Source organism: Leucopleurus acutus, assembly GCF_964270905.1.
Source record: "Leucopleurus acutus genome assembly, chromosome: 19".
Classification (NCBI taxonomy): domain Eukaryota; kingdom Metazoa; phylum Chordata; class Mammalia; order Artiodactyla; family Delphinidae; genus Leucopleurus; species Leucopleurus acutus.
Window position 1 is genome coordinate 1,406,036 of NC_139161.1, and position 23,915 is coordinate 1,429,950.

Consider the following 23,915-nt stretch of genomic DNA (forward strand, 5'->3'; position numbering starts at 1 on the left):
CTTATCAGAAAGGAAACTGCTAACGACTCTGTCTCTGGTTTATGGCCGCTGGCTCTCTTTATGGCCCTTTTACTGCCCCATGGCGCCAAGGAGGGAGCCTCCCCACCTTCCCTCAGGGGACAGGGACAGCTTGGAGCCCCTGCGGCCGGGCAGGGTCTGGCTCTGGCGATGCCTGGCGAAGCCCCGTGGCAGCTCTTGCTGGACTGAGGGTGGTCACCCTGCCCACGTCTCCAGGAAAGGAACATCCCAGCACTAGCGTCACTGCTGTCTCCGCGCCTGCGACTGCGGCAGGTACTTTGGGCGTATTCTCTTGATCCTCATAACGTCCTGGGTCTATCAGGCACCAGCACGGAAAAGTGGCAAAGAAACCAAAGAAACTTAGCTCCATTTTATGGATGGGAAAATGAAGGCCTCAAAAAGATATATAAATAGGTAGGTAGGTAGGTAGATAGATAGATGATAGATAGATAGACAGATGATAGATATAGATGATAGATAGATGATAGATATAGATGATAGATGACAGATAGATGATAGATAAATGATAGATGATAGACAGATAGATGATAGATAGATACATAGATGATAGATAGATGATAAATACAGATGGTAGATAGATGATAGATAGATAGGGCTTATTCAAGGTCACACCTCAATGGTGGTGGGGTCAGGATTTGAAACTTAATTTATCTTCCTGACTCCTGAGTCCAAAATGTGCCGTTCGTTAATTCCCCCGGTCCTTCCTTCATTCCACTGTGCTGCATTCGGGAGAAATGGAGCGCTGGGTCCTGGCAGCTCTGGGAGCTCCGTGTCGGTCAGGCTGTCCTGACGAGCACCCTGGACAGGTCCGGCACTTTGTATATGTGCCCAACAGCCCAGCACAGGCTGCGTGGTGAAGTGTGGGAAAAAACACTTCTGTGATGGGTGACCGTGGCTTCTTGTCTCCGTGTGTCCCCCTTTGTCTCCATCTCTTCCCAGCCTTGGGTGCCCTTGGGTAAGGCCCACCTCAAAGAGTATATTTATAGGGGAAACACCTTCTAAACTGGGTGTTGGAATTTTAGGGGGGGCTAAGAAATAGCACTCCTTTCCTCTGCCCCAGGGCACAGCGGAGGGAGAGCAGACACAAGGGTCAGGCGGATGGAGGTGAAGCGTCCAGCAGGGACCAGCGACAGGGCTCCCCAGGGCCAGGTCCCCAGCAGGCACACTCGCCACTTGACACTGGGCTGGAGAGACAACCTCGAACCTCCCCGTCGGGCCTGTCCTAGGGGGAACGGGGTGACGGGGGCACGCTGCAGGTCAACCCCGAAGAGGAAGGGGCAGAGCTGGAGAGCCCCATCATCTTCTGGGACCAGGGCCCCCCACCTGGAAACTAGAGGAATAAGCAAGGCAAGCATGGCCCCCTGCAGGGCGTATGGCCAAGACGCAGCCCCCCAGCTGACCAGCAGAGGACGGAGCTCGCCTGTGTCCACAAGGGCGGCTGGAAGACGTGGTCAGCGAGGAGACCTCCCCGTGCCTCCATCCCTAAGTCTTTGAGCTCTGTTCACAGAAGTGGGCAAGGCCATGCATGGAAAACCCAAAGCTGTCCCCCTTGCCCCCCACCCCGCACGTCCCTCCAGAGTCAGAAAAACAGTGAATCCCCGCGCTGGGCCCACTGCACCCGGTAAGGTCACCCAGCCCCTCTCCCTAGAGAGGGAACTGAAATCTGACAACTGCTGGCCGGTGGTCACCGCAGGGCAGCCAGACATCACTTCAGGGCCTCCCTCCCCCCTCCCTTCCCTCCAAGGGGCAGCAGTAAACGCCCGCCATGCAGGGCACTGGGCTGGCTTCAAAGACGGCGGGAGATGCAGGTGGGCTTGCGTACCCACTTTGGTGTCTGTGGACAAGGCTCTGCCCAGAGGCCTCTGGGAAACCAAGGGCCAGGACGCGTAGACCAGGCACCTGTAGCAGGAGGAGAGCACAGAGGGCCGGAGAGGAGCCCCAGAGGCACTCGAGGCCTTGGGTGGGTGAGACCCGCCTGCATCCCACCGGCTGCACCAGCGGCAGGACGTGCGCCCCGGCAGGAAGACGTGACACGTCGATGGCCACCGAGACACTCACCCGAGGATCCTAGTGAGACAGGCCTTTTTTCCAACGCAGAAAATGAAGGAGGCTGGAATCTCCACCGAAAAGGTTCCATGACACACAGCATCCGGCAGGATTTTAACCTCGATCATTAAAAAATTGTTAGAATGAAGAGATCCAGCAGGCTGAGGTGGGTATCTGCTGCTGGTTATGCGAAGCTCTGTGGAAGGTGCGGCTTGAAGCTGGTCCCCCGGCTCCCCGACCTCACCCCGTGGGGCCCATCTCCCCGCTCTTGGGACGAGCAGCAAGAATCATATAACACGTCAACACACGGCAGAGCCGCGGGCGCTGACGCCGTGAAGGCTGTACAGAGGAGGAGGCGCCGTTTTCAAGCGGCAGGAAAGCACACGGTCGCCGCAGTAGGAAGCCAGCTGGCTGCAGCCCTGAGCCGCATCCTTGGGAAGGTGAGATGTGTCCACCTTGGGAAACCTCTGCGCCGGGAAGCGGAGCGCGTACATCTTTCAGAAGCTACACTGACCAGCTAGCATGTGTCCGCGCAAACGCCACCTTAGCTGTGCCAGGATTTTATTCCCATTTTAGAGTTAAGGGAAGAGTCTCAGCCCCAAAGACGTGTAGGCCGTCCTCGTCGGGGAGCCGGGCCCAGCCGCCCACAGGACTCATTCTCAGCCAGGGCTCCGTGTCCCCGACCGGGGTTCTCACCACTTCATGTATCACCTCACTTCATCCTCATGACAGGGACTTCTCTCCTCTCATTCCATGCTTGGGGAAACTGAGGCCTGGGGAAGCGACAGCTCCCTGGTGGCGGGGAGCTGAGGACTTCCAGAGCCTCCGTGCTGACGTGTGAGCCACACCCTCCTGGTTCCTAGTGACACTTCAGGCTTAAAGAAAACCCCTCCCCGCGGCCCACGAGGCCAGTCTGCCCACCTTGCTCTGCTTTCTACGCGTTTCCGGAAAAGGGCTGCCTGGGGCCTGTGCGGGTCCCGCTCCAGCCACCCCTGGGAAGATGCCGGCTCTTCCAACCCCCACCCCCACGCCGGCTTCGCCTCCCAGGGCGATCAGAGCCCCGTCTTGTGCCCCTGGTTTCTCCTGCCCGGCGCCTGCACAAAAAATACCGACCCAGCTGTCGGGTTATGAAGCCTCCCTCTCCCCTGACGCCCCCAGACAGGCCGCTCAGGGCCAGCACCACGGCCTCCCTTCCACTCCGGGGCCTCGTTGCCCAGGGGTGGACGCCCGCCTTCCTCTTACTGTCCTGGATCCTGAGAGCAGGCCCGGCTTCTGGGGCAGGCCAAGGGCACGCAGGACCTCCATTGTCTTGTAGAGTTTAAGGCTGACACCTTTTCACAGGGAAATCCAGAGTCCGGACGCCCTGGGGCGGGCTGGAGGGGGGGGGGGGGGCGTGGCCCAGGTCGGGCCGCAAAGGTCGGCGCTCAGGGTGGGGGGCTGGGGAGGGTCGGGTCGGTCGCAGAAAAGCCATCCTTGGGTGAAGCAGCTGCGCGACCTACACGAAGCCGCTGGCTGCCTAGGAAATGCCCAAGTGGACACAGCCCTCGCGGCCACCCCGCGCCCTGCCCGCCCTGGTGGCAGAGCTCGCCCTCGCCAGTTTCACGGTCTTGGCCTCTGGAAGCCTTCCTGAAGCTGGGGGCTTCCCCGGGGGGCCGGGCATCCACCAGGAACACCCTGACACCCCCTCCCGTCCCCGTCCCCCGTCCCGTCCCCCCCCCCCCCCCCCCCCCCCCCCCCCCCGCTTCGCCACTCAGCAGGCAGCCGTCTCACACCTGCCCGAACACCTGGCCCACTGTTCTCAGGTCTTCTCTGAGCTTGGACTAGAGATGGGGGGAGGGGACGGAGCCCCTCACTCACTCCCGATTGGTGACCATATTTTCTGGCCCCCAAATCAAGCCACCAGGTCTTGATCGTTTTCTTTTTTGTTGTTTTAGATTCTTGAAACTTTTCATTTATAGTTTGGTCTCACAAATGATCATTTTAAAACGGACTCTTCTGTAAGAGGTCTTGATCATTTTCTGATTTGTGAAGTAATGGATTCACGTGAAAAGTTCTGATCTTCTTGAAAAAACAAACTCAGTTCTGGCCCAACTCTTCAGACTGGAAGATAGGGAGTGAGATTCCACCAACTTCAGCAGAAGCCTGAGGCCCGGACACCAGGCTTGTAGCTGATAATATCTAGTCCCCTCCCCCTGGACTGAGTATTTCTTCTTTGCAGAATTGAATTTTTTTTTCAAGAAGATCGAATATTCCACTTAATTTTTCCCTAACATTTTCGCAGTGTTGGGCTGGTTCCTCGAGATTATGAAGACGGATTGCCAGTTTCAGTCCTGACTGTATCTTGTTCTGTGCTCGAGTTATTGGGGAAAGTGGTTATATCAAGAGAACGTTAGTAAGAGGAGTGAAGTTCAATTCACACATTTTAATTTATGTTTGGGATACTAACGTTTTTGCTAAGAAGCCATAACTAACATGCAGATGATTTCTCCTGGTCCGTTCAGGGGACCTACTCTTCACGGTACATCATTAAGGTGATCATCAAAGAACAAAAAAAGACTTCTCCAAGGTAGTTCTGGGCCACGCCATTCAGGAGTGGCCCCTCACCCCCATCTAAGTTCATCGACAGGAATTCTGAGAATTACTCTGTAAAGAACGTCATCGTTCAGAGAATCAGCCCCAAGTCCCTGCTACTTTGGGCAGCGTTTTTAATCCCAAAGATATTCTCATTAGCATCTCTCTTCGAGGTTCCCATCACTCCAGAGGGAAGATTCATTTCCCTCTTCTAAATTCAAATGTGATAACTAACCAGTAACGTTCATATTTACCTTCTAGACCAATAAGTTCTGTGTCTCCATTTAGGGGAGAACATTCTTGGGAAAATGTGACAACAAAGTAAATGTTTCTGAGTGTGATCAAATGTCACTATCCCATAACCCACTAAAATCTCAAAACGATTTTGGTGTTCATTTCATAAACTTCTTGGAGAAATTTGATATATTTCTTGTAGAAACTTCCAGTGACCTTTGAAGAACTTCTAACATGTTATAATTATGGCCAATTCGTGCTGGTCACCGCCCCCCATCAATGTGCTGTTATGTAATGAGGTGCAGAAAAGATTCCTGTCACCTGTGTATATTCCAACTTGGTTCTTAGCATCAGCAATGTTGACTGACAGGGCAAAAGTCTTAGCAGCGGGTCTGTTTTTGCCATTCCCCTTCGCAAAGGATGCAGCTCAGTCTGTGGGTCCAGAATCTGGGCATGGCTTGGCTGGCTGCCTCTGGCTCGAGGTGTCCCATGGAGTTCCGGGCCAGCTACCAATTGGGCCTCCAGGCATCTCCAGGCTTGGCTGGGAAGGAATCGTCTTCCAAGATCACTAGGTTGGTGGGTAGCAGGCCTCGTCTCTCTCCACATGGGCCTCTTCACTCTGCAGGGCTGCCTTATAGTCCTAAAAATGTACCCGAGACAGAAGTCCTCGTCTTTTCATAACCTGATCTCAGAAGGGACATCCTGTCACGTCTGCCATATTCTGTTTGTTGGAAGTGAGTCAGTAAGTCCCACTTGAAGGACTCAGCGGGAAGGAATTACACAGGGCATGAAGGCCAAGACGCAGGGGTCATCGGGGGCCACCTTAGAGGCTGCCGACCACGGCTGTCCTTGACGCAGCGACTAAAGGCTTGACTCTGACAAGGGCGCTTCCGAGACACGGCTCCAGCGCCCAGGCCAGCATCCGCGCCGCTCGGCCTGTGCACGTGTTTCACCCATTGTTCACTATTTCACAGGTCACCTCTGCCCACAGTGCAGTTCAACCGTTTATTAAGTCCCGACCTTGTGCCAGGGTCTGGGGTGCAAGTATAAAACACGGCCCCTTCGTCCTGGGGTTCACGGTGGAGTGGTGGAGCCAGAGCAGAGCAACCTGAATGTTCTGCTGAGAGGCGCAGCCCGAGTGCCCTGGAGGCAGGAAGAGGTGCTCCCCGTCTGGGCGGGAGGGGTCGGGCAAGGAGTGAGGAAGCCAGAGAGGGTGGCCGGGTGGCCGGGGGACCCTTGAGCGTAAAGGCGCCGAGGAAGGAAAGCAGTGGCTCCGTGTGGGCTGCTCTTGGTGGGCGTGGGGGCAGCAGGAGACTGAGCGGGGGGCAGCCCGGCCGACCCCCCAGGCGCCATGCTCAGAGCTCTGGGCCTCATCCTGAAGGTCATGTGCAGCCAGGAGAGGATCTGAAGCCAGGAAGGCCGCGGTCGACTTGGGAGTACAGAGCACTCTCCATGGTAGCATCACGGAAGGCGGCCCTGGGACCGGGGGCTGTAAACTGCAGGTGGGGAGGACGGTTAGAACATTCCGCTCTTCCTGACAACAAGAGATGAGAAGGGTCAGAGCCCAGTGGTGGTTGCAGGTATGGGGAGAGGGTGGTGCTTTCAGGCGATTTTTAGGAGGCAGAATGATCAGGGCTGGGCGCTGGACGGGGGTGCATGAGGGACAAGGAGTCTGGACGCAGCCCGGGCTGCTCGCCGAGGCGGCGGGGATGCTGGGCACTGCCTGACGGAGGACGCCTGGCTTCCACGAGGCACAAAGGAAGTTCCTTTTGTTTCAAGAGCCTTAGATTCGAGAACCTGTGGCCGGCAGTCCACAGTGGGCAGGATGAAGGAGGCTCATGAAAGAGGTGGGACTAGAGGGCTGGGAGGTCCGGGTCTCAGGAGGGCGGGCCTCGGAGCCGTGGATGGGGACAGAAGACTGGCCCAGAAAACGCCGTAGGTGGCAGGACCCAGAGAGGCAGGAGAGGGAGTCGGTCCTTGGTAGAAAGTCCTGCCGAGAAGCGCGAGGGACTTGAGAAGTAGGGGGGCTGCAGGCAGGCCAAGCACATACGCAGATCCAGGTGGGCCACGTGACTCACGTGGGACGCCCTCTACCTGGCTGCCGAGGGTTTTTGCGGGTGGAGGAGACCGTGAGGGGGAGGAAGTGTAGACGCAAGTGTAGACGCCTCTTGAAAGATGCCCGTCAGCCACCTTTTACTCCCGGTGCTTTCATGCCGGGGGGCAGGGGATGAGGACCTCGCTAGAGCATCAGCACAGACCTGACGGAGGGAAGATTCCACAGGGAGCAAAGTCCAGACCCTCCCAGGTGTTCTGGGGCACCTGGGGCCCTGCCGAGCGTGCCGGGCCACCGTGGCCCATCCTTTGAGCCGGGGAGGCACCCGTAGCTGGCAGAGATGCTGAGAACCAGTCAGGAAGCACTGATGGGAAAGAATAAAGGAGCCGACGTCAAGCCTGTGGCACAGCTTCACTTTCCAGACGTGGTTGAAAAGGAGCAGGACGAAACCTCAGGAGCAGAAAACAAAAACGTCTGCGGAGAGAGCTTAGGAGCACAGACCTATTTATCTGCAGAGTTTCCCATGTTGCCAGCTGGAGTGCTGACTTCAGGGATTTTTTTTTCCTATCTGTCTTTTACTTCCTTTTCTGAAAATAACCTGTGTGTGTGTGTGTGCACGTGCTTGACACTTTGGAGAAGATAAGTTCGGAAATCGGAACCTCTTTCTGGATTTGTTTGAATATTGATGGTCTCTTCTTGGTTCCGCGCGCAGACCAACCCCTGAAAGTCAAACTCCACAATGATTCCTGGTGGGACACCAACGATGCCAGCAGTTTGTAGCTCCATTTATAATAAGTATTAAAAGCACTTGAAGGTAAATCAAATTAGGAAGTTTGAAATGATCGTTTTGGTTAACTGTGTTTTAAATTGAACAGACCCAAGACGATCATTTTTATTAAAAATATGCTTCCCTTGGGCTTCCCTGGTGGCGCGGTAGCTGAGAGCCCGCCTGCCGATGCAGGGGACGCAGGTTCGTGCCCCGGTCCGAGAAGATCCCACATGCCGCGGAGCGGCTGGGCTCGTGAGCCATGGCCGCTGAGCCTGCGCGTCTGGAGCCTGTGGTCCGCAACGGGAGAGGCCACGACAGTGAGAGGCCCGCGTACCGCAAAAAAAAAAAAAAGAAAAAAAAAAAGCTTCCCCCCCAATGCTGCTAGGAATGGGATTTCCTAAGGAAACCTCACTTTTTTGATTGTGGCTTCAAAGTCTCCACCTTGACATCCCCACTCCTCCCCCACCCCTCTCCAAATGGGAGGAAGTAGGGAGAGGGTGGCAGGAAGCTGAACCCGTCTTTTCCTCCTCCCAGACTCTGTAAAAGCCAATTCTCCCTTAGGTGCACCAACCCCACTGAGATGCACGTGGAAACGTCTGTCACCATTAAAGACTTGGTGGACCCCCCCCGCCCCCCGCGGAGCCGGCTGAAGGGAGCCCACTTCCGGGGGTCGAGGCTGTTCATTGGTAGGTGCTGAATGACATGTGCTTCTGCGGAATTTCCAGCTCAAGCCCTGTGATGATGTTTTTAGGAAAGCATCCCAAATTATTATTATTATTATTCTTTAAAGTAGCAACCTTCCTTTATTTAACTCACTTGAGAATATTTGATTACCTTCATAATTGTAGTAATTAAGATGGCTGATGACTTTTTTCACCTTTTTTTGTGATCATTTAACTTGGCGATTATTTTTTAAAATTTTATTGGCGTATAGTTGATTTACAATGTTGTGTTAGCTAAATTCTATTTATCAGCCCTGCCATGGCAGCCAAAGACTCAAGGTGCTCAGGACCCCCTTAGACAGCCCTGCCTTGGGTCTCCTCACCATAGGATGGGGGAAAAGAGGGTGCGGCAGGAGTGCGGGCCCTCGGAGGTTCTAGCTCAGCTGCGAAACGGGCCAAGAAATCTTGGGGAAATCTCACCTCCTCTTTGCTTAATTTTCCTCATCTCTTAAATGATGGGTTGGGTTCGATGACATTTGAAGGGCTCCCCTGGCTAGAAGATGCTGATATATTGGGGGAGTACTGGATAGGATGCCTTTGAGAGCCGGCAGACAGCACAGCCCCCTGTGCCACCCAGCTCTGCCCCTCTCCCCTGGGAAGTCAGCGGGGGGTGGGGGGTGTCACCTCAGCAGGACCCCCCTGCTCAACTTCCAGGCCTCCAGCCCAGAGTGTGGCTCCTAACTGGAGGGTATCTTTGCTGCGGAGATGGGAGTTTCTTCCCAGAACAGCTAACAGGCTATTGAGGAAATGGGGTGACTGCACAGAAATCACTGCCGGGTTCTGAGCTCCTGCGATGTGTTAAGCATGGCGCTGGGTGTTTACCTCACAGCAGCCTTTTGAGGGGTGTTCCCTGCACTTCACAGGTAAACACACGGGGCAGGGCCTCAGAGCGTTTAGGTGACTTGCAGTCTCTAGAAAGGCTACCTGAGTGTCTCTCCAACCCCCACCTCCCCAAACAAAGCTACATTGTCTAAGGTGCCACTTTTCCAAAGAAATAAAAGACAAAGTCATGGAGTCTTAAAGAGTGATGTCCTGGGTCCGAGCTCCTCTGAAGTCGCAGCTGGTGTGACTTCCCCTCCAGAGGGGTTTTTGTCGGGCTGACTGAAGATTGGAGATCTGGCCGGATGCCGCTCAGGGAGCCCTGAGTTTTCTAGGATTTCAGCCGGTACATAATTGCAGAAGAGAATCACTCTCTGCTTTATTAACCTTGTCTGCACCTAGGCCAAGTGGGCTGCTGGTCCTGGGTAGGGTTGTCTTTAAAGGAGGGGGAGCGAGCATGTGCAGAAATCCATCACCTTGCTTTGCAGTTTCCAGGCAACCGCGCAGGAGTACAACAAGTCACGTGACCTTGCGGCTGCCAGGAAGAAGGGGAGAATGGAAGACTGTGCTATCTTGAGAAGGGGCCGGGTGTGAGCAATGGCCTTTGGAATTTCCTCCAGAAATGTTATCAACAAGTAGTCGGAGACCTGGAGGCCTGAGAGGACTCCCGGCTTCTGGGTCCCCAGTGCAGCCCCACTGCTGGGTGGCAAATGTACCACCAGGGGACAGGCGAGGGGTAAACCGGGGGGAGGGGAGTCACTGGCCCAAGGTGACCGAGCACCTGTTCTGGAAACCAGGCTCTCCGAAGGGTTATTACTGAGAGGACCAAACTGAACTCAGCCTTGCTCCTGTGGCGCTATCTCCATCCGCCCTTCTTGTCACTACAGCCCTGGGCTAATGAGGGAGCAGAAGGCAAGCCCTTGGGTTAAAGGGGAGCCTGTGATGGTTAGGGCTGGTGGGGGGGTGGGGGGGGAACCACCCATGAAGACCAGCTTTCCACTTCCTTCTTGAAAGCCTCCTCTTTCTGGTCATTGTTTATTTTGATTTTGGATGTTTGGAATTTGCAACCTCCCCTCCCTCACATTGCGTGCGCATGTGTGTGCGTGTATGTGTGTGCGTGTGTGCATGGGCACTCACACACATGCTGTTGTTGTTTATATTGCAGACGCTTTTATGGCAATTCATCCCCTTCTGTATACAATTTTGGCCCTAGGATCACACCCTCTGTGGCTGAAAGACTCCTGGGAACCACAAGGACAGCTTTGCTCCTGGCTCTCCCGGGTCACCCAAGGGGGTGGGTGTGCAGCACTCTGAAAGGCTGGGCTGTTGGAGGGAGCTGACCTCAAGTGGACTGGCTTCCAGTTTCCTTGCACCCAGCAGCTGTCCCAAGGCAGGGCTGAGTCATCTGGCCACACCCGCTCACTGGCCTGCCTGGTTTGCCCCAAGGTGGCCATGTGTTTCATAGCCTGGACCACTGGCTTTATGCCAGCCTGGCCACCTGGGGAGGTGAGCCAAGGAGCAGAGCATGGACACAGAGAGGCAGGTCTTGGGGAGGGAGATGCCACCCCCCCACGGTGCCCAGAAGCTGACAAGTCCGGCAGCATGGCTTTCCAGAGCTCTGGTCCCTTGTCACAGCCAAGAGAGCATCTTCCCTGCTGCTTGTCGTGTTCCAGCAGGTCACGGGGTGGTGCATCCTCTTCCCCTTTTCCTACGGAAACCTAAACAGACAGAGAAACACACTTCTTGCATGTTTTAAAGTCCTAATGAAGGTTCGAGGCACCTCTGCATTGAAAAGGGTTTGTCGCCCATTCAGTTCACTAAGGAAGTAAATAAAGAAAAAGTGAGTAGAGTTGAAAGCCGCAGCTCTGAGGATGCCAAGCTCTTCCTCTCACCTCCGGGACAAATTTGGGCTGCACCTTTATGTTTTTTAAGAGGAGGAAAAATCAATTATTAGCTCATCATATGAGAGACCATTCTACAGCAACAGACAAGTAAATCATGTTCTGGGTTTGTGGTATGTTTTCTTATTACTTTAAGTGAGAAGGTTGTACCTCCTAAACGTTATTGGATGGATGTTGGGAAGGATTCAAAGGTGGCAGTGGGGTGAAGAGTTTTCAATACATTAAAACTGAGAGTCGATGGGGAAAAAAGACATCCCATGTCTGTTTAATATGTAACGTATGGGAGGATGGGGGGGATGCTTCCAAGAGAGCGTTGCCTATGCAGTTGATACAGAAAGACGGTCGATGTGCGTGCTGGGAGAGTCCTGATGGCCAGGTTGGGAATTTGGGGTTAAATCTTCAGGACACTGAGGCTTGCTTCCCAGAGAGGTGTCAGGGCCCCTCTCCAGCACTCAGGCCTCTGCTGGCAGAGTCACACCCTCACCTTCACACATCCACAAACTACGCACCTTGACCCTAACTCACACTAACTCACACTCGGAGGCAGGAGCGCACAAGCACGTCCCTGCCTTCTGCGTCCAGGTCCGCGTCCCTCCTGCGACACTTGGCCATCCCATCCGGGGACTAGCCACTCTAAGCCCAAAGTCCCAGGGAAACTTGAACAGAGGTAGAAGTGTTCGATGATAGAAAAAAAACAAAACAAACAAAAAAACCTGCCTGCTTGCAGTTCTTGCGATGGCCGGGATGCCACAATAAACTTGCTTTCCCGAGCTGGGGAGGACGGAGCAGGCCGGGGGAGGAAGCCAGAGCACTTGAAAGGCGGAATCAGAACTCGGGCCGGGAGCGCCCGGGTGGCCTCGGGGGCCTGGCGGGGGGCGGGGGCGGGCTGGGCCGGGCCGGGGCGGGCGCGGGGCGCTGTCCCTTTAAGGCGGGATGCGCGGGCCGGCCGAGCGCGGCAGTGATTGGCGCGGCGGGATCACTGGCGGCCCGGGCCCGGCCCGGGGGAGTCGGCTGGAGCCGGCTGCGCTTTGATAAGGTCCTGGCAACTCGGTAACCACCCGAGCGCCGGGAAATAAAAATAACGCCTCGCAGTCATGGATCGCCGGGCCGCCGGGCGTCCAAGGCGCCCGTCTCCCCCGGCGAAAGCTGTGCTGTAAAAGGTGGGGGCGGAGGCGCGGCCCCGGCCGAGCCGCTTCCGAGCCGGGCCCCCCCCGGGCCGGGGGCGAGGTCGCGCCCAGCCGCGTCGCGGGCGCAGGGCGCGGGAGAGGGTCCGGCCCGGCCGGGAGGCGGCCGGGAGGGCGGCCGCGAGCCGGACGGCCCCGGAGAGGGGCGGCCGGGGCGCCGGGGACGGCCCGGAGCGCGGCGGGCGCGTACCTCCCTTTCAGGACCGTGCGCCGGCTCGCGCCTTTGAAGTGCACAGTGAAATCCACGGCGCAGTTTTTGTTGGAAGCGCCCGGAGGACGTTGGGTGCCCGGAGTGGTTGCTGGAAGCGGGGCCCGTGTCGAAAGCCGGGCCGGGCGGGGGCCGGAGGGGCCGAGGGCGGCCGCGGCGGGGGCGAGGCCCACTCGGATCTTCCGCAGAAAGAGGGGCGGCGGGGCGCGCCTCTGCCCCCTCCCTCGCCGCCGGGTTCCCCGCACTCCCTCCCCGGCCGCGCGACTCCCCCATGTTCCCCGACGCCGGGACCGGCCCGGGGGGGCCCGGGGCCGCGGCGGCGAGCCGATCCGGGGGCCGGGGCCGAGGCCCTGCCCAGGGCGCCCGCGAGGTCTGGGCGCTGAGCGCGCGCGCGGACCCCTGGTGAGTGCGAGGCCGAGGCGGCGGGCGGCCCGCGCGCTTTGATGTGCCGGGCGGCTCTTTGAAGTGGGCAGGCCGGCTATTTCGGGGCGCGCTCCGGGCGGGCGCGGAGAGGAGCGGCGGGCGCGGCGCCCGGCGCTCCGGGGGGCTCGGCCGGGGTGGCGGGGGCCCGGCGGAGAGACTTGTGCGAGTGGCGGCCGGGGCGGGGGCGGAGCTGGGGCAGATCCCCCTCCCCCGGGGGCGCCGCGCCGGGGCGGTGCTGGATGGGAGTCTGGGTGCGAGTGTGCGCCGGAGTGCCTTTGGGAGGTGGGATGAAAGGGTGGCGGCGCCCCCCGCCCCCTCCCCTCCCCCCGCCCCCTCCCGCCTCTCTCTCCTCCCCTCCTCTCCTCCCCTCCCGTCCTCCCCTCCCAGCCCCGGTCCGCGCAGAGGGGCCCCGAGCGCCGGCCGAGGCTCAGTCTGCGCGCCCGAGCGGCCCGAGCCCGGGGCGCCCGCGTCCCCCGCGTCTCTCCTGCCGCCCGGCCCCGCGCCCCCGGCCGCCCCGGCCCCTCGTGCAGAGAGGCCGAGCCTCCGCGCGTCGCCATTGCTGGACCGGCTGCCGCTTTCCGCGCTTCTCCTGCGGGCGCCTCCGTCCCGGGCTCGGGGGCTGCGAGCGCCCACCGGGGCTCTGGACGTGTCGGGGTGGATTGGGGCCGGGCGTCGGGCCGGGGGGGCTCGGCGGAGATGAGAGCCGGGCCTCGGGCCGCCTTGGTCTTCCAGGTAACGGGGCCGCCCCACCTCCTCTCCGCCCCGGGAACGCGGCGCTACCGGCGGCCTGAGGCTCCGCACGGGGGCCACGCGCGCCCACCCGGAGCCCAGGGTTCCCGCCCCCGGTTCGGGGTCGCGCCCCCCGCCCCGCCCCTGCCCTCTCCCGAGTTTGATTCTCCCCTTGCTGGGGAAAGCGGCTGGTTTACTGGTTAGATAAGACTTTCTGCTTTTGGGAAAAAGAGGCTTGAGGTCAGCCGAGTCTGGGATTCCTGGCACAGGCAGTGTTAGCGTGAGATGGTCTCTGATCCGGTTTTGTAGGGTTTGCGGCTCCAGGAGGCGGGGGGCGCGGGGGCGACGGGTCGTGAGGCTTCTCTGCTCCCTGGCAAAGTTGGAAGATCAAAGCCTTGTCTGAGTGAGTGGATTTCTGGTTTGGGGGAGCCCGGAAGACCGAGGTGTAGACTGAGCCGGATTCTTGGCGGGAGGTGGGGGCGCAGCGAACGCTTCCATCTGGGTTGCGGGGCGGGGGCTGCAGCCGGGAGTCCGGGCGCCCATTCCGCCCTGTGCTGGGCGGGCTTTCCTCCTCGGTCGAGGCTCTTCTGAATTTTTAAGGAGTGGGAGGGGGGGCGCAGGGGGAAGGGGTGGGTGGGGGGAATGGGAACCAGATGCCGGGGACGGGCGCGTTTGGAGCTCGAGTTATCTGTGCGGAGAGCCGAGTGGGGAAATTTACCGAAATTGGTTTCACCTGCACACAGCCCAGCGGCGCGGGGTTGCGCGTCTTTGGAGTGGATGCTGTCGGGGCGAGGGGAGGGCAGGGGAGGGGAGGGCCGCCCTGCGTGTGCCCGGGCCGGTGGGTTTTTGGAAGCTGGTGTCTTCCACCTCCCGAGCCCTCCGCCCCCGCTCCCCCCCTCCCCGCGCCCCTTCCCCGCCCCTTCCTCCTCCCTCCTCCCCCCCAAGCGTGCAGGGAGCTCAGATTTCGCCTTTGAAAAAGCAGCGTCTGATACTTTAGATGAGCACCTCGCAGATAGCTGGGTTGCTTGATTTGAATTTGAGGAGTTGAAAAGCCTGTTTACTTTCTTGCTTTGATGTTGGGTAGATCTGGTTTTGATTATATCAATACCCTTTTCTCTCCCTCTACCTCCCCCCCCTTCCTTTTCTTCCCAGAAAGGAGGCTCAGATGAGTCCCTGCTGACTTGAGAGAGAAAGAGAGACCACGCTGATTGCTGAGAGGAACTGGAAGGAGAAAAAAAAAATTCCTCAACTCAGCGAGAACTCACTCGCCATGAGCAGCGCTGTGTTGGTGCCTCGCCTCCCAGACCCCAGCAGCAGCTTCCGCGAGGATGCCCCGCGGCCCCCAGTGCCGGGCGAAGAAGGGGAGACCCCACCGTGCCAGCCCGGGGTGGGAAAGGGCCCGGTCGCCAAACCCCTGCCTGTCTCCTCCAATGCCAGGCGGAATGAGGACGGGTTGGGGGAGCCGGAGGGGCGGGCGTCTCCGGATTCCCCTCTGACCCGGTGGACCAAGTCCCTGCACTCCTTGCTGGGTGACCAAGACGGTGCTTATCTCTTCCGGACTTTCCTGGAGAGGGAGAAATGCGTGGATACCTTAGACTTCTGGTTTGCCTGCAACGGATTCAGGCAGATGAACCTGAAGGATGCCAAAACTTTACGAGTAGCCAAAGCGATCTACAAGAGGTACATCGAGAACAACAGCATCGTCTCCAAGCAGCTGAAACCTGCCACGAAGACCTACATCAGAGACGGCATCAAAAAGCAGCAGATCGACTCTGTCATGTTTGACCAGGCGCAGACGGAGATCCAGGCGGTGATGGAGGACAATGCCTACCAGATGTTTCTGACTTCTGACATATACCTCGAGTACGTGAGGAGTGGGGGTGAAAACCCGGCCTGCGTGGGCGGCGGGGGGCTGGGAAGCCTGAAGCTCGTGTGTGGCTACCTCCCCACGCTGAACGAGGAGGAAGAGTGGACTTGCGCCGACTTCAAGTGCAAACTGTCCCCCGGCGTGGTCGGCTTGTCCAGCAAGACCCTGAGGGCTACAGTCGGTGTGAGGTCCACAGAAACTGTCGAGAATGGATACAGGTGAGCCTTTGGTGGAGGGTGAGGGGCTGGGGGGAGCTTGGAGGATGAGCTGGCCTTTGCAGATGTTTTGAGTTAAGTAGGGTGGATGGACGGATGCATGTGCTGCTGAGGCTGACAAAGGCCTGTCCTGAGCTCGGACCGCTGGCCACGAACCCTTCGACCTTGCATTTTGCTGTTGAAAGGGGCGGGAAAGCGACGCACACACAGCTGAATACCTGTAGTCTTCCGGTGCCGGCTTCACACAGGGGCAGGCAGTGTGCGTTCATGAGGGTCACTTACTGTCCTGGGCCAGTCTTGGGGTGGGGTGGTGGAGAGAGGACGGCAGCTTCTGATGCCGATGACTCGCCAGCTACCAGGCACCGGTTTGGGAAGGGGCTGTTCACAGCTAAGACATAGGGAGTAGGATGGACGCGGCCAAGGAGGCACCTGGCTCGTGGAGGAGCCCCAGGAAATAACGTGCGTGCCCACGACCGTGGGGATAAGTGGGATCCGTTGAGCTTTCCGTTCAGATAAGAGCCAGCAATTGGCGTAACAGCTGGGCTTGCGGTTCTCTTTGTGGAATGAGATATTAACCCTGCAAGAAACCCTCCTGAGGGGGGGAGGCCCTGTGACTTTCCCGAATGCAGGACCCTTAGCTCTGGAGCCGCTGATACATTATTCTGGGTTTTCAGTGCTTGCGGCCCGAGAATCAGACCCCAGTTGATTATTGCGTTCTTGGTGCTGATGGAGGAGAGGTCTTGGCGGGAGAAGACTGGAGGAGGGAAGAGCACCTTCTCCTTCGAGGCTTCAAAGACCAATGGTTCTTTATAGAATGGCCACGTCTCGAGATTCTTGACCTTTGGAGGCAACTTCAGACCTCCTGTTAGAATGAGTTTTTCTGTCTCTTTCTCACTCTCCCCTTCCAAGTGTCCAAAAAGAGAGTGAGCCTCTCAATCCCAGGTTGCTGCGGACAGCATGAGGGGAGGGGCTGGCCGGGAGCCGCTTATCTCGCTGTCCATTGTGTCCGGCTCCGTGGGTTCGGAAAGGCAGACGCGATCTGGCGGCTGTCTCTCTGGAGGTTACCCTCCCTCTGTAGGGTCCGAGGCAGGAGGAGGAGCAGAGGAGCGGGTTCTGAGCCTGGAAGCCTGTGATCTCGGGGTGGCCCTGCAGGGAGGGAAGGATTGTGTTGGGTCCACCAGGGGGCGCGCCTGCAGCCTCGGGAGCCGGCCGTCTGCGCGCAGACATCTGGTCTACACCTTGAGTGGGAACGGATTGGCTTTTGCCAGGGAGCCAAGGATCACGTGAACGGAGTTGTTTCAGCATCTCTAAGCTTATGGCTTCAGGCTGTTTTGGAGGAAGATACTGGCTCTGGCTTCTGTGGCTGGCAGTCACGGGCCACCTGCCACCCCTGCCCTGTTCTGTTAGGTGGACGTTTGGGTAAACCCCGCTGGCCTCCATGCCCTCCAGGTTGGCAGCGGTCGCCAAGGCTACTTAAGGCCTGTGGTCAGGCAGCTTCTCCGAGAGCCTTCAGACAGTGGGGCTTCTGTGTCCCCCAGTGTCAGGGCCCAGAGCACCACCTTTGTAAACAGCGAGACAGGCTCCCCAGGTGGGACCCTGCTGTGACCCCTCCCCTTCGCGGGTGGGCAGGAGGACCCAGCCTTGGCGAGCCCCTCCCCCTCCCACAGCCCCGTGGCTGGGCTGTCACTAGGGTTCAGCTTTTGGGGGTGGGCCCTTGGGAGCGTCGGAGCCCCTGGATGCAGGGCCTGGGGTGCTTTGCGTGTCAGCGCTTGCCTTTTGGCTGGGAACCGTGGGTGTTCACATACAGATGACACCTTTCGTTGGCCTCTGGGGTTTCCATACTGGATTCGTGTGTGTGTTTTCTCCCACTGTTGGGAAGAGATGACATATCTTACCTGGACTGCCCGTGTCTTACCTGGGCATCATCAGAGAGAAGTTAAGACGCACCCCGATATTTTGTTTAACATGCGAGGTATTTAGGGGTGCCTGAGGTGTGCTATTAGGAGCTGCCCCGAGTTGCAGCCCGGACCGCCTCTTACCGCCTGGGCTGAAGTCTTTCTGAAGCCCGTGTGTCCTCTGTAAAGGGAGCGGACAACCCTCCCTTCAGTTTATGTCACAGGTTGCTATAACATTAGGACCAAAATGATAGACAGGAAAGCCCGTTGCGAAGGGAAATGTCTGAACAGTACTCATCACCGGCTGTGTGAGACGGGCCAGCCAGGTTCGGGTCCCGCTTTCAGAGAGTGAGCCTTGGGTTCTAGCGTGTGTTCACCGTGAAGTTTCAGCCTGTCCCCTCCCCGCGCCGCGGCTTTCTCTGCTGGTGGAACTCGAGCCGCGTTCGCAGCTCGTTCTGGGATGTGGGATCGGCCCCAAGTCAAGTCCGCCTCCCCGCCACTTGTCAGGCCAGGTGCAGTGAATGAACCAGGAGCCCCGAGTCCCGCCCTGCCGAGGGTCGGTCCCTTTCACCAGCTGTCAGCAGCAGTCTGGGCAGCTGGATGCCAAGGGCATGGCTGGTCTTTAAGCCCTTTGATTTCCTTGCGCGCTTAGAGCAGCCTCCTTTTAATGACTTGTTTGTGTCCTTACTGACGTGGTGTCAGGTTTCATGTAAAGAGTTGGAGCCTAGGAGCAGGCATGGTCCTCAGAGGGAGGGGCTCAGGTTGGAGAGTGGTCCAGCAGGAGGCCTGGGCTTCTGATGGTCCCTGTAAGTAACCCAGAGCCAGGGCGAGACACACAGACGACACACGGACACACAGACACACACAGGCTACACACGGACGCACACACAGACTACACAGACACACAGGCTACACACACACACACACACAGACTACATGCAGACTATACCCACAGACTATACCCAGACACAGACAACACACACTTGGGGACACACACAGACAACACACAGACACACACACAGACACACACACACACAGACTACACCCAGACACACACAGGCTACACACGGATGCACACACAGACTACATGCAGACTATACACACAGACTATGCCCAGACACACACAGACACACACACACACACACACACGGGGACACACACAGACTACACACAGACACACACAGACTACACACACACAGGCTACACACAGACACAGAGAGAGGCTATACACACAGACTACACACAGACATACAGGCTACACACACACACACAGACTACAGACACACAGACTACACACAGACACAGACTACACACAGGCTACACACACACAGAGAGACTACAGACACAGACACACAGACACATTACACACAGACTACACAGACACACACACAGACTACACACACATACACACAGACTACACACAGACACACAGGCTACACACACAGAGAGACTATACACAGACAGACACAGACTGCACACACAGACTACACACACAGACACACAGACAGACACACACAGACGCAGACTAGACACACACACAGTCATAGACACACACAGACTACACACACACGTACATACAAACTACACACACACAGAGACTACACACACAGACTACACACAGACACACACAACACCTGGAGCATGGAGGCGTGTGCGGAGGGGCTGTGGAGTTCGGAGCCGGGGTCGGGATGCTCTCCTTGTCCTGCCCTGGGCGGTCTCACCTGTCTCTCACTGGACCCTCTGCTCTGGCCTCACGTAAAGTCAGGGGGCCCCAGCAGGTGGCCCTCTGCCGGCTCCCAGCACTTCCTGTCCCCCCAGAGCGCTCGCTGATGGGGCCGGTTTATGCGAAGCCACTGGAATCGAGCTTGGCCTCCATCCTCAAAGCAAATGAGGCGAGAGGAGAGCTGTGCTGGAAGCAGCGGGCCACAGCGGGCGGGTGCAGGCTCTGAGGAGGGCGCTTTGCTGGGACACACTTGTCGCTTGTCGAAGTTGGCCTGCTCTCAGAAGGGTGTTGCCTGATGCCATCTGCGTGCCTGGCCTCTCTCGCTCCAGGCAGAGGGCTTTTTTTTTTTTAATTTTTTTTTGCGGTACGCGGGCCTCTCACTGTTGTGGCCTCTCCCGTTGCGGAGCACAGGCTCCGGACGCGCAGGCTCAGCGGCCATGGCTCACAGGCCCATCCGCTCCGCGGCATGTGGGATCTTCCCGGACCGGGACACGAACCCGTGTCCGCTGCATCGGCAGGCGGACTCTCAACCACTGCGCCACCAGGGAAGCCCCTGTCAGAGGGCTTTTGAAAAGAAGAGCACACAGCCTTAGAAGCCAATACTTTTTAAGTTGCATTGTTGTGAGAGGGGACCCAGAAAGGGTCCCAAAGGTCACGTCTATTGTGCTCTCTGTATGGGCTTTGCCCTGGTGTCTGGGGAGCAGGCGGGGGCCTGCAGCATCTCACTGAGATAAGAGATAAGAATGGTGGTGGGGGGCAGAGGAGGAGCCCACATTTCCCTTCCCTTAGGGTCCCAGGAGCCTCTGCTACCTGACAGCTGAAAGCCCTTTGCATATTGAAATTGCAAAGCAGGTCTGTGGATGGATGCCCAGTGCAAAATCTGTACATAGGCCTTTACTCTCCAGAGCAATTTAAAACCCTTGCAGCAACTGGGAGCACAACAGTCCTGAAGAAACACTCAAAGCATCTGGGGACAATTACTGCAGTGTGGTTGAGTTTCTTCCCTTCTTCTTTTTTTTTTTTTTTTTAAAGCAATCACAAGAAAGCAGCTCTAATTCAGTTTCTTGAAATTACGTGATGATTTTGACAAAGTTCTGAGCTCTTAAAAAATTGAGTCTCTGTCTCTCCCCACAGGCCTGCCACCTTCCTCTGCCTTGTCCTGTTATGATGGTAGGAAAATCCCAATACTTATTGCAGGCAGCTGAGCTAAGAGCAGTATATTCCATTTTTAATTACCGGTCACACAGTAGCCCTCTATTTTGGAAGGGAGGGAGACGAGTTTATTTTGGGACCCGTGTGTCTGACCGGGAGCACAGAACTCTGTCCACGCTCGGGATCTGAGCGAGGTGCCCTTTTCTGTGGGGGAGGGAGGGGTTTCTGTTGAGTCATTTTCTCCCTGCAGAGGCTGAGTTACAACCCTCATACTTGGGGCACCGTTAATGTGTTAATACCACGAAGATAGCAACCTGAAGGGATGGAAAGAGTGTGTGAAGGCGGTGTAAGGCCATTTTGGCTCTTTTGATCTCCCTCCTACGCCTCTTAGGCGAAAACACCCCTCAGCGGCCCGCTTGGTCCTGGGTCCTTAAAGAAGGAGAGTGGAAAAAGCTTTGAGCTTCTGCCACGAGCCCCACGCTACCTGCGGCTGGGGAGGCCCAGATGGGGAAGACAGACCTGTCCCTGCCCTCGTGGAGCTTGCAGTCGCGTACACGGGACAGGCCTTCACCATGGAAACGCACTGACGCTATGTAATTGTCATGATCAGTGTCACCCAAGAAGTCTTGTTTTTGTTGGCGGGTGGTGTTTTGGAGCGTTCCTATGCCAACCCCGTAAACAGTGCCCTCGTTGGGCCTTTCGGAGAACATGCGGACCCCGTGCAGGTGGCCGTGTTTGAACTGCACGCTGTTTTAGTGGAGCCCTGTGTCCACGGAGGTTGTGACACCTGGGGCCACCCAGCTGGCCGGGAGCCAGGCCAGCACCAGCCCACAGCCTCTTGATTTCTGTGTTACTTGATTCCTGAAGTCCATCAGCTTCTCCATCCTGCTTTGAGGCAGCGGCCCATTGAGGCAGCTGGGGGCTTTGGGCCATTTTAAAGCCTTGGGCGACCCCGTGACCTGCGCTCACCCGCCCCTTGGGGCTGCCCTGGCCGTGGAGAAGGGATTTTTTCTTTCTGGCTTGTACGCCATTTCCTCTTGTCCCACCTTCAGTGGCAATACCACCAGAGCCACCCTCCTCCTTATCGGCTAGGAGACTGTTCTCACTAAATCATCCCTCACCTCGTCTCTTCTCCAGAAAGACCAACTGCCTCTCCTTGGTTCTCACCACCCTCCTCTCTCTCTTGCCCTGGTGTCTGGAGATCCCACACTGAGGACGTGGGGACCAGTTCTACGTCATGGAAGATCTCACCAGCCTCATTGCATCATCGTAGAAAATCCTGGGGGCGGAGTGGGGGGGGAGCAGAGCATCCAGGTGACAAGGTCAAGGTCGCTGGCCCGTGGTATTCAATGACCGGAGTGTCCAGGTGACAGGTCAAGGTCGCTGGGCCGTGGCGGTCAATGGGTTCAGCGCCACGTTCCTCGTTTGCACTTTCTGGTCACTTCTCCACCACGTCACATTCCTGGAATCTGGCTTGACGTTCCAGTCTAGCTCAGACCAACAGACTCGGGGTCCCTGCTGCCGTCACCTCCTGCAGGTGACCGGAGGTGGGTTCCACGCGGCCGGGCCTCCAGCGGGTGGCCCCCGACAAGACTTTCGGCCCCTGCTTGGGGCCCGTTACCTCCCTGGGGGGTCGTGAAGACGATCGGGCAGCAGACAGTCCTTGAGCCCCTGCCGTGGGCCGGGGGAGGGTGCAGCAGGGAGTAAACCAGGCCCCGCCCACAGCGAGCCCTGAGTCCTGGTGGCCCTCGGGCTCGGGGCAGCGGGGTTGGGCTGGACAATTATTGTCACTCTTGTTTGTTTTGTCACCGCAGCTAGAGGATAGGCCCCCTGAGGACAGCTGCCAAGCTGTTCTCCCACCTTTTCCAGCCCCGCTGCCCTCCCTCCCGCCAAACTGTGCAGCGGCTGCCTGCCTGCCCCACGGCCACTTCAGTGCAGCCTGGCGGCCCCCCCAGACCCCTCGTGCCGCTGGGGAAGCCTCCGGCTCCCCCTCACCCGGCCAGCTTGACGCCCTCCTGCCCCAGGCTGGGGAGGACTGTCCACCGCTTCTCCCATCCCTGGTCCTCACATCTGCTCCCCCCTGGCCCAGGGAGCCACCCGGCCTCCTGGCCCACCCCCTCCGACACTGCAGGGCCAGGACTTCCTCTTCCAGGTCACTCATCCTGCCTCTTATGCGAGAGCTCTTTGAAACGTCGAGGCTGGTCTCTGAACAGGGGCAGAGAGAGAGGCTGAATGGGAGCCGCACGAATCCATCCCACGCCCGCTGCTTCCAGCTCTGACATCCAGGGCTGCTGTGCTTGTGGGGCACATCTGTCAAACGGGCACACGCGCTCCTCGCCCAGGGGCAGTGAGGGCCGGAGGAGGTGGCGTGTGTCGGGCGCCTTCGTGCCTGCCTTCTGGTACCCCTGCCCAACCCCCGTCATGGGGACCCGCCTGCCAAGCCATGGGTGCCAGGGGACCAGAGACCGGGGCTGTGCACCTCACGAAAGGGTTGGGGCTCGGTGAGCACGGGCAGGTGGTGCTGTCACCTTTCAGGGGCCCCTTTCATCCGCCAACCCCAAGGCCATCTTTACAGACTGGCGGCTGCGGCCTGATGGAGTAGGTTCCCTTACTTGGACTCGGTGGCCCCGGCAGAGCGGGCCTGGGTCTCTGCAGACGAGGGCCCTTCCTGCAGCCCACCGACCACGGCGGGTTCTGCCTCTCCCTTCCCTCCCGCACTGAGGCCCTCGCGGTGACACAGCAGGTGACACAAGAGGAATGCAGCCCAGCTGGGCCGGCACACTGGCGTTTCTGGGAGGAGGTCGGGGCGGTGGGGGGGGCAGAACAGGGGCAGAGGCACCGGAGCAGGACCTGGACCTTCCTTGGAAACCGCTGTGCTGCTCCTCTGCGTCCGGAGGCCCTCGGCGGCCCTGGGGGGGCAGTCTGGCTGTGGGCCGAGGCCCAGCTCGGGGCAGGATGGAAGCCCCAGACCGCGTCCTGAACTTGCCTATCTGTCCGTCTGTCCACTCGCCAGGCCCAGCCGCTAGTTGTTTGCCTCTCAGATCTCCGCTAACAGAGCCCGGGAGGGGAGTGTGGAAGTTTCGCTGTCTTCTTGTCTCCTTCCCCGTACAGGCCTGGGGGTGGGCGCAGGGAGAGAGGACACTCCATCCCGTCGGTCATTCCCTAGCCTCCCCTCTAAGAGCAGGGTCCTCCCTCCAGGTGTCTCTTGAGAACTCTGTGAGAGCCCCTGGGGTCCCCTGTCCCCTGGCAGAGCTGCGGCTCAGCAGGCCCCTTTGTGGCCCCTGCTTTCCGCCCAGAGGAGCACCCAGCCCTGGCAGCAGGCTGCCTGGAGCACGTTGTGGGATTGTCCTGGGGTCCCCCGGTCC

The 23,915-nt window shown here is 58.3% G+C and overlaps 1 protein-coding gene across 1 annotated transcript in view; it reads left to right on the top strand.

The window, feature by feature from the left end:
• The first annotated feature begins 12,869 nt into the window (after positions 1 to 12,869).
• Positions 12,870 to 23,915, top strand: part of AXIN2 (axin 2) — a 28,043-nt gene continuing 16,997 nt past the window's right edge. Inside the window, exons 1-2 of the mRNA XM_082860593.1 lie at positions 12,870 to 12,948; positions 14,851 to 15,783. Of these exons, the coding sequence (XP_082716719.1) occupies positions 14,969 to 15,783 (815 nt within the window). The 5' untranslated portion in view covers positions 12,870 to 12,948; positions 14,851 to 14,968. The remainder of the gene's footprint in view (positions 12,949 to 14,850; positions 15,784 to 23,915) is intronic.